This window comes from Babylonia areolata, chromosome 9 (genome assembly GCF_041734735.1).
Source record: "Babylonia areolata isolate BAREFJ2019XMU chromosome 9, ASM4173473v1, whole genome shotgun sequence".
NCBI lineage: Eukaryota > Metazoa > Mollusca > Gastropoda > Neogastropoda > Buccinidae > Babylonia > Babylonia areolata.
The window spans coordinates 48,628,108-48,638,851 of record NC_134884.1 but is presented as its reverse complement, the minus strand read 5'-3'; the positions used below and the strand labels follow the sequence as shown (position 1 = coordinate 48,638,851).

Here is a 10,744-nt window from a genome sequence, read left to right as displayed (position 1 = left end):
TGACTAGAAGTACAAATGAAAAAGGGTGGTACGCTGGTGATGTGCTCCATGTAGGGGGAGAAGCCCCAATTCCACAGGGATAAATTTGGTGTGACAAAATGTAATACAGTAACATGTTTTTAACCCCTTGAATGCTGACCCTTGGTGACTGAGATCAGTGTGGGATCAATCTAAACTGCAGTTTTATGCAAATTCTTGTGTATTTTTTTAAAATTTATTTAAGTGATGTAATTAATTTTGCAATCCTCAAACAATGGTAGGAGGAGCCAAGGTAGGTAACTGAATCTGTCAGCAATTGTCAGAGTGGAGCACACTGCTGTTGATGGAAATAGAAGCTGGCGTGTTGACCTTCAGCTCCAATGACTGTTATGACACTGTTGGTATTACAACTACTGCTACTGGATACTGATATAACACTGCCCAGAAAACTATGACACTGTTAGTATTACAACTACTGCTACTGGATACTTACATAACACTCTGCCCAGAAAACTATGACACTGTTAGTATTACAACTACTGCTACTGGATACTTACATAACACTCTGCCCAGAAAACTATGACAATGTTAGTATTACAGCTACTGCTGCTGGATACTTATATAACACTGCCCAGAAAACTATGACACTGTTAGTATTACAGCTACTGCTACTGGATACTGATATAACACTGCCCAGAAAACTATGACACTGTTAGTATTACAACTACTGCTGCTGGATACTTACATAACACTCTGCCCAGAAAACTATGACACTGTTAGTATTACAGCTACTGCTATTGGATACTGATATAACACTCTGCCCAGAAAACTATGACACTGTTAGTATTACAACTACTGCTACTGGATACTGATATAACACTGCCCAGAAAACTATGACACTGTTAGTATTACAACTACTGCTACTGGATACTGATATAACACTGCCCAGAAAACTATGACAATGTTAGTATTACAGCTACTGCTGCTGGATACTGATATAACACTGCCCAGAAAACTATGACACTGTTAGTATTACAGCTACTGCTACTGGATACTGATATAACACTGCCCAGAAAACTATGACACTGTTAGTATTACAGCTACTGCTACTGGATACTTATATAACACACTGCCCAGAAAACTGCTCTGAGTGTATTAAGCACATGATATTAAATATAACATATTATATCAATGTTACATATGTGCATCCTAGGATGTACTTAGCATATTATGCACACACATAAACACAATGCATACATGCATACACACAAGTATACAATAAAATATAAATGTATGCATGCATGATAATCATAATAGTTTATTTCTGTTGTTCCTTTAATAATAAGAATAATAATAATGACAATGGACATTTATACAGTGCGTTTCTCCAGAAATATTGCTCAAAGCGCTTTACGTTTTGTTCCCTGCTCCCTGCGTTCCCTGTCAATACCCCCCACCCCCACCCCCCTCTTCTCCGCCACACACATGGAAGCACGTGCCAGAAAACACTCATGCAACTGAATGTGTGTATACATATGTATGTGTACATAACTACATGCATGTATATGAATGTGTATTGTGTGCGTGTGCGTTTATGTAAGTTTATGCCTGCCTGTGTGTGCGTATGTGTTAGGGTAGCTGTTAGATACACATGTATTGTTAAAATGTATGTACGCAGTGTGTGTCTGTGTGTGTGTGTGTGCGTGTGCGTGTGTGTGTGCGTGTGTGTGTGTGTGTGTGTGCGTGCGTGTGTGTGTGTGTGTGTGTGTGTGTGTGTGCCTGTGTGTGCGTGTGTGTGCGCGCGTGTGTGTGTATGTGTGTGTGTGTGTGTGTGTGTGTGTTGTCATATTTTGGTGTGTGTATGTAACATAGATGTAATGTTTTATATTAACTCACTCAGTACGGCCAGTCCTCTGTTCTCCTCTACACAGACCCCTCGGATGTCCAGTGGGTGTCTGAATGACCCAGCCTTTAGCTTCCGTCGTCAGAATTGTGGTATTCTTTGTCAACATTCACGTCTTCAGTATAAGAGCCTTCCGCATGCAATATTTTGATGATGGTAATTGGGGTGAAACGCTGTTAACGTCGTCTCTTTCGCCGTTCGTATGGAGAGAGTTAACAAAGCGTTTTTGTAAAGCACCTAGAGCAGATTTCTGGATAGTGTGCTATATAAGTATCCATTATTATTATTATTATTATTATTATATTGGAGACCACCCAGCCACCCATGACGCTCTCCACAAAACACTTCCCTGCAACATGCACTCAGGCACACATACACCCAGCCACCCATGACGCTCTCCACAAAACACTTCCCTGCAACATGCACTCAGGCACACATACACCCAGCCACCCATGACGCTCTCCACAAAACACTTCCCTGCAACATGCACTCAGGCACACATACACCCAGCCACCCATGACGCTCTCCACAAAACACTTCCCTGCAACATGCACTCGGGCACACATACACACACGAATGCAAGAACACTCGCTAGCTCCCCACCACACAACTTCCTTTCATGTAAAAGAATAATGCTCAACGCACGTCACAGGAGTAGATATATAATGAAAAGAATGATTTTATAGAGAGTCAGTTACAAGTGAGATTTCTTTCACCAACTCTTCCTGTGTGTTGCAGGATACTGTCGAAACACAGGGACATTCTGGCTGCGGTGGCGGGTGCGGTGGGGGTGGCGCTGGGCAGACTGCTTTTCCCCCTCATCATGGAGCTCATGGCCTCAGACCCACCTCCCATTGCTGGGGTGTACTGTCAGCCTGGTGAGCAGGGGTGGTGGGCAGGGGTGGTGGGCAGGGGGTGGTGGGAAGGGGTGGTGAGGGTGGTGGGAAGGGTGGTGGGCAGGGGGTGGTGGGAAGGGGTGGTGAGGGTGGTGGGAAGGGTGGTGGGCAGGGGGTGGTGGGAAGGGGTGGTGAGGGTGGTGGGAAGGGTGGTGGGCAGGGGGTGGTGGGAAGGGGTGGTGAGGGTGGTGGGAAGGGTGGTGGAAAGGGGTGGTGAGGGTGGTGGGAAGGGGTGGTGGGGGTGGTGGGAAGGGGTGGTGGGAAGGGGTGGTGGGAAGGGGGTGGTGAGGGTGGTGGGAAGGGTGGTGGGCAGGGGGTGGTGAGGGTGGTGGGAAGGGTGGTGGGCAGGGGGTGGTGAGGGTGGTGGGAAGGGTGGTGGGCAGGGGGTGGTGAGGGTGGTGGGAAGGGGTGGGAAGGGGTGGTGGGAAGGGGGTGGTGAGGGTGGTGGGAAGGGTGGTGGGCAGGGGGTGGTGAGGGTGGTGGGAAGGGTGGTGGGCAGGGGGTGGTGAGGGTGGTGGGAAGGGGGTGGTGGGAAGGGGGTGGTGAGGGTGGTGAGAAGGGGGTGGTGGGAAGGGGGTGGTGGGAAGGGGTGGTGAGGGTGGTGAGAAGGGTGGTGGAAAGGGGTGGTGAGGGTGGTGAAAAGGGGTGGTGAGGGTGGTGAGAAGGGTGGTGGAAAGGGGTGGTGAGGGTGGTGGGAAGGGGTGGTGAGGGTGGTGGGAAGGGGTGGTGAGGGTGGTGAGAAGGGGGTGGTGGGAAGGGGTGGTGGGAAGGGGGTGGTGGGAAGGGGTGGTGAGGGTGGTGAGAAGGGTGGTGGAAAGGGGGTGGTGAGGGTGGTGAAAAGGGGTGGTGAGGGTGGTGAGAAGGGTGGTGGAAAGGGGTGGTGAGGGTGGTGAGAAGGGGGTGGTGGGAAGGGGTGGTGGGAAGGGGGTGGTGGGAAGGGGTGGTGAGGGTGGTGAGAAGGGTGGTGGAAAGGGGTGGTGAGGGTGGTGAAAAGGGGTGGTGAGGGTGGTGAGAAGGGTGGTGGAAAGGGGTGGTGGAAAGGGGTGGTGAGGGTGGTGGGAAGGGGTGGTGAGAAGGGTGGTGGAAAGGGGTGGTGGAAAGGGGTGGTGAGGGTGGTGGGAAGGGGTGGTGGTGGTGGTGAGAAGGGTGGTGGAAAGGGGTGGTGAGGGTGGTGGAAAGGGGTGGGAAGGGGTGGTGGTGGTGGTGGAAAGGGGTGGTGAGGGTGGTGAGAAGGGGTGGTGAGGGTGGTGAGAAGGGGTGGTGAGGGTGGTGAGAAGGGGTGGTGAGGGTGGTGTGTGTGTGTATGTGTGTACATGTGTGTGTGTGTGTGTATGTGTACATGTGTGTGTGTATGTGTACATTGTGTGTGTGTGTATGTGTGTGTGTGTGTGTGTGTGTGTGTGTGTGTTGACCCCTTTCCACTGGTGTGCAGGCAGGTGGTACTGGCTGAAGCGAGCGGTGTTTGCCGTCATGTTCCGCCACAGGGCAAGGCAGAGCAGGAAAGACACAGAGGGTTCCAACACCACACAGCCCAGTGCTGCACACAGTGCCCGAGGACTGGGACGCAGCATGGCTCCCCATGACATGGAGTGCTGCCAGCCTTTACCTCCGCATCCCCGGGTAATGTGTGTGTGTGTGTGAGAGAGAGAGAGAGAGAGAGGGTTTCAGTTTCAGGGAGGCGTCAAAGCATGCAGATTGATCCATGCATGCTGCACCACATCTACTCAAAAATCCAAGAAAAACAAAGACATGCCTGAGTGATGCCTAAACCTTGTGCTGCTCAGGCCTTGAGGGCTTACCCTGGGTGTGTGTGAAATGAACGGTGGAGTCAGCCATGGGTGAAGGACACATCTATTATCTTATCATGGTCAACTGGACTGGTGTCCACACCACTGATTTGTTCATTTATTAAAAAAAAAATCTTCATCCTTTCATGTTGGGGCAAAGAATTCATTTTTAGTGTCTTGATGAGAACCAAATGACGGAGCTCCATAAGACTTTTTAAAACAGGAGACAGGGATGAACAAGCAAGGTCCTGTTTTTCTGTCATCCATCAGCACAGGGGGTGCAGAGCTGGTCAGGTGATGGACCTCTGATCCACTGTTCTCCTCTGGTCAGGCTTTGAGGCTGTCTTTCAGCTGGCTGATGTGCCCTTGTGGAAGGCACTTTATTCCTCACCTCACCCAGGTGTGGATGGGTGCCTGCCTTTGGTCGGGGAAGGTTAAGATGGAGGAAGGAGGACTGGGCCCTGCCTTCAGGTTCTGAGCCTGGACACCGTTGTTGTGAATTCACTGGCCCTGTGGCCATGAAAGGCTGTGGACCTTGTGTTTCTTCACTGTGGCCATGAAAGGTTGTGGACCTTGTGTTTCTTCACTGTGGCCATGAAAGGTTGTGGACCTTCAATGTTTCTTCCCTGTGGCCATGAAAGGTTGTGGACCTTCAATGTTTCTTCACTGTGGCCATGAAAGGTTGTGGACCTTGTGTTTCTTCACTGTGGCCATGAAAGGTTGTGGACCTTGTGTTTCTTCACTGTGGCCATGAAAGGTTGTGGACCTTGTGTTTCTTCCCTGTGGCCATGAAAGGTTGTGGACCTTCAGTGTTTCTTCACTGTGGCCATGAAAGGTTGTGGACCTTGTGTTTCTTCACTGTGGCCATGAAAGGTTGTGGACCTTGTGTTTCTTCCCTGTGGCCATGAAAGGTTGTGGACCTTCAGTGTTTCTTCACTGTGGCCATGAAAGGTTGTGGACCTTGTGTTTCTTCACTGTGGCCATGAAAGGTTGTGGACCTTGTGTTTCTTCACTGTGGCCATGAAAGGCTGTGGACCTTCAGTGTTTCTTCACTGTGGCCATGAAAGGCTGTGGACCTTCAGTGTTTCTTCACCAAGACAAAAGAAGAGTTATTCAGGGGAGAGGACGGTGCAGGACTGGTGGTACACACTGTTTGAAGTGCCCTCCACTTTCTGTTTCTTTTCAGTTCTATCTGTGTCCCACTGTCTCCAGGAGGGAGGCGGCAGGATGGTTAAGGTGCCTGTCTGCCACTACAGTGTCAGTGACAATCAGGGTTCAAGTCCCAGTCTCACCCGTTCTCCAAAGTGAGGAGATAGGTACACAGATATATGTGCATGCAGTGAAGGCCCAGTGAGGAGATAGGTACACAGATATATGTGCATGCAGTGAAGGCCTTACTAGTGAGTTGGGTTATGCTGCTGGTCAACCATCTACCTGGCAGATGCGGTGTAGCGTATAAGGATTGGTCTGAACTCAATGACACCTTCTTTAGAAACTGAAACTTTCTCTTCTTCTTTGTGGGCTGCAACTCCCACGTTCACTCATATGTACATGTGTGGGCTTTTACATGTATGACTGTTTTTACCCCGCCATGTAGGCAGCCATATTCTGTTTTTGGGGGTGTGCTTGCTGGGTATGTTCTCGTTTCCATAACCCACCAAATGCTGACATGCAATACAGGATCTGTAATGTGTGTATTTGGTCTTCTGCTTCAATACACACACGAATGGGGTTCCGGTACTAGTAGGTCTGCATGTATTTTGACATGAGAGATCAGAAAATTCTCCACTGTTTACCCACCAGGTGCTGTTATTGAGATTTGAACCTGGACCCTCAGATTGCAAGTCCAATGCTTTAACCACTCGGCTATTGCACCCATTGAAACAGAAACTGAAATGTGTGTGTGTGTGTGTGTGTGTGCAGGCAATGGACGCGGTGTACATTGGGGCCTACAGTGGGGGTGACGGCCCCAGTCTCTCTCTGAGGGTGGCGCGGCGCCATGAGCGTCAGGCAGAGATCTGGATGGTGCTGCAGGTACCCGGGGTGGGCTGTCTGGAACACCCCATCCACCCGGACACCCTGATCTGCAACACTGACCCGAACTCCTTCAGTGCCGGAGGTCTGACCTTCCAGGTGCTCCACCCCATGAAGACTTGGCGCGTCCATTTCAGTGGTCCCCTCAGGTGAGAGACATGTGGGCGTGTGTCGTATCAACATGTTTCTGTGTGTTACTAGTTTGTTGATGTCCGTTTCAGCGATCCCCTCAGGTGAGAGATATGTGGGTGTCTGTCGTATCGACATGTTTATGTGTGTTACAAGTTTGTTGATGTCCATTTCAGTGGGTGAGAGACATGTGGGTGTCTGTCGTATTGACATGTTTCTGTGTGTTACCAGTTTGTTGATGTCTATTTCAGTGGGTGAGAGACATGTGGGTGTGTGTCGTATCGACATGTTTATGTGTGTTACCAGTTTGTTGATGTCTATTTCAGTGGGTGAGAGACATGTGGGTGTGTGTCGTATCGACATGTTTATGTGTGTTACAAGTTTGTTGATGTCCATTTCAGTGGGTGAGAGACATGTGGGTGTGTGTCATATCGACATGTTTATGTGTGTTACAAGTTTGTTGATGTCCATTTCAGTGGGTGAGAGACATGTGGGCGTGTGTCGTATCGACATGTTTCTGTGTGTTACCAGTTTGTTGATGTCCATTTCAGTGGGTGAGAGACATGTGGGTGTGTGTCGTATCGACATGTTTCTGTGTGTTACCAGTTTGTTGATGTCCATTTCAGCGATCCCCTCAGGTGAGAGACATGTGGCTGTGTGTCGTATCGACATGTTTCTGTGTGTTACCAGTTTGTTGATGTCCATTTCAGCAGTCCCCTCAGGTGAGAGTTATGTGGGCATGTGTCGTATCGACATGTTTCTGTGTGTTTCCAATTTTGTGAGAGATATGTGGGTGTGTGTCGTATCGACATGTTTATGTGTGTTACCAGTTTGTTGATGTCCATTTCAGCAGTCCCCTCAGGTGAGAGTTATGTGGGCGTGTGTCGTATCGACATGTTCATGTGTGTTTCCAGTTTGTTGACGCAAAAGGACAGTGAATGACGTAGTGCATCATGATTGGTGCAGACTGGGCCAGGTGTCTGATTCTGTCCTGCACAAACTGCTTAGTCTGTCCAAGCAGTGAAATCGAAAGTTGCTGCAGCTAATGGCCTCCCTTAGTATATTACCTCCCTTCTGTTTACACACATGTATATTACCTCCCTTCTGTTTACACACAGGTATACACACATTATTTTCATTTGCACCACTGTGGTCAAAGCTGCTTGGCTTCTGGTCAGGCCATTTGGTAGTTACATTCTACAGTGTGGAAGTGTGCATCTTGTTCTCATTGTTTTGTTTCAAATCAAGTCTAGAGAAGTTAACTCTATAATGTCTTAAAGACAAATTCACATCACATAACCTTTTTTTTTGTTTGATATTTGGGTTTTTCATTTTTATACATTTTTGTTTCAGTGGTCCTCAGAAGTGCAAACTATTTGTGTGTGGAAGTGTAAATCTTTTAGTTTTTCAAGTCAAGTCAACTTTATTATCTCACATGGGAAATTAACATATTTATTTATTTATTCAGTTATTTAATTTTGTTATAGAAGTTCAGCGTTTTCCTTTGATACATTTTTTCCGTTTGTTTGGAGAAACAAGAAATGAGATATGTCACAAAAGAGGAAACCAAAAAAAGTCCAGCAATACTTCAGAAGTGATGTGAATGTGTGGGGGATGCTGTAAAATTGGGGCATTTTATTTTCTGTATTTTGATGATGATAGATGATGATTGGAGTGATGAAGAGTCTGCTGTATGGGTCCATTTAGGTTTGGGACCACTTGGCAAGGCTGTGCTCTCATGATGTCCTTGCATCAACCACGCTGAGAGATACAGACATGTGTAGAGTTTGTAGGAGAATTGAGCAACACTCTCAAAGAAGTATCCATGAAGTGGACGGCCCTGGACTCTGTGGCGCCATCTGATTGCACAGCAGTCAGGTCAAGGTAGGGGCCAGCCAGGGACTGGAACCTGTATCCCCACAGTTATTGGTTACTAACCACTTCCCCATGTTGACTGGAGAAGTGAGGTGACTGTCAGCGAGGTTTAGTAGAGAAAGGCCCATGGTAACACCGACACTGAGATGTGTATTCTTGCTTTCAGGGTGGGCTCATGGTAACAGGGTGGGCCCATGGTAACACCGACACTGAGATGTGTATTCTTGCTTTCAGGGTGGGCTCATGGTAACAGGGTGGGCCCATGGTAACACCGACACTGAGATGTGTATTCTTGCTTTCAGGGTGGGCTCATGGTAACAGGGTGGACCCATGGTAACACCAACACTGAAATGTGTATTCTTGCTTTCAGGGTGGGCCCATGGTAACAGGGTGGGCCCCATGGTAACAGGGTGGGCCCATGGTAACACCAACACTGAAATGTGTATTCTTGCTTTCAGGGTTGGCCCATGGTAACAGGGTTGGCCCATGGTAACAGGGTGGGCCCCATGGTAACAGGGTGGGCCCATGGTAACACCAACACTGAAATGTGTATTCTTGCTTTCAGGGTTGGCCCATGGTAACAGGGTGGGCCCCATGGTAACAGGGTGGGCCCATGGTAACACCAACACTGAAATGTGTATTCTTGCTTTCAGGGTTGGCCCATGGTAACAGGGTGGGCCCCATGGTAACAGGATGGGCCCATGGTAACAGGGTGGGCCCATGGTAACACCAACACTGAAATGTGTATTCTTGCTTTCAGGGTTGGCCCATGGTAACAGGGTGGGCCCATGGTAACAGGGTGGGCCCATGGTAACACCAACACTGAAATGTGTATTCTTGCTTTCAGGGTGGGCCCATGGTAACAGGGTGGGCCCCATGGTAACAGGGTGGGCCCATGGTAACAGGGTGGGCCCATGGTAACAGGGTGGGCCCCATGGTAACAGGATGGGCCCATGGTAACAGGGTGGGCCCATGGTAACACCAACACTGAAATGTGTATTCTTGCTTTCAGGGTTGGCCCATGGTAACAGGGTGGGCCCATGGTAACAGGGTGGGCCCATGGTAACACCAACACTGAAATGTGTATTCTTGCTTTCAGGGTGGGCCCATGCAACAGCCTTGACAACAGGCCTGACAAATTTGTTGATACCTCATTCTCTTTTCAGTAAGTATTTTCTTACATAGACTTCTGTTTCCTGTGTAAAAAAAAAGGTTAAAAGATAGGAGGTCCTTCTTCTCATCGCTTTACTGTGTGTTCACTATAATGTGAATCAGACACAAACACGTTCACTCATTTCAACACACACTCACACACACACACTCACACACACACACATAAACACACACACACACACACACACACACTCGGTGGGAAGAGAGTGGGTGGGGGATGAGGGTGGGAGTGGAGTAGGCATCAATCATATCACTGATGAAATAGGGATTTGCTTTAAAACAGGAGGGTTGGAATAAACAACACCCAGCCCTCATGTATTGTTGAAGAGCAATACACTTTAACTCATCTAAGAAGGCAGTGAATTCCTATCCACTGTGTCCAGGGCTTGGCATAAGAAGGCAATGAATTCATGTCCACTGTGTCCAGGGCTGGGCATAGGAAGGCAATGAATTCATGTCCACTGTGTCCAGGGCTGGGCATAAGAAGGCAATGAATTCATGTCCACTGTGTCCAGGGCTGGGCATAGGAAGGCAATGAATTCATGTCCACTGTGTCCAGGGCTGGGCATAGGAAGGCAATGAATTCATGTCCACTGTGTCCAGGGCTGGGCATAGGAAGGCAATGAATTCATGTCCACTATGTCCAGGGCTGGGCATAGGAAGGCAATGAATTCATGTCCACTGTGTCCAGGGCTTGGCATAAGAAGGCAGTGAATTCATATCCACTGTGTTCAGGGCTGGGCATAGGAAGGCAATGAATTCATGTCCACTGTGTCCAGGGCTGGGCATAAGAAGATTGTGAATTCATGTCCACTGTGTCCAGGGCTGGGCATAAGAAGATGGTGAATTCATGTCCACTGTGTCCAGGGCTGGGCATAAGAAGATGGTGAATTCATGTCCACTGTGTCCAGGGCTGGGCATAAGAAGGCAATGAATTCATGTCCACTGTGTCCAGGGCTTGGCATAAG

At 48.7% G+C, this 10,744-nt stretch overlaps 1 protein-coding gene across 5 annotated transcripts in view; it reads left to right on the top strand.

The window, feature by feature from the left end:
* LOC143285558 (rifampicin phosphotransferase-like) overlaps positions 1–10,744 on the top strand; it is a 144,482-nt gene that overhangs the window by 9,488 nt on the left and 124,250 nt on the right. For all 5 annotated transcript variants that reach the window (XR_013055696.1, XR_013055697.1, XM_076592945.1 and 2 more), the window contains exons 3-6: positions 2,621–2,760; positions 4,211–4,398; positions 6,489–6,748; positions 9,703–9,768. Coding sequence is in view for 3 of the 5 variants with exons in the window: in XM_076592945.1 (XP_076449060.1) it covers positions 2,621–2,760; positions 4,211–4,398; positions 6,489–6,748; positions 9,703–9,768 (654 nt within the window). In the remaining 2 variants the exon portion in view is untranslated. The remainder of the gene's footprint in view (positions 1–2,620; positions 2,761–4,210; positions 4,399–6,488; positions 6,749–9,702; positions 9,769–10,744) is intronic.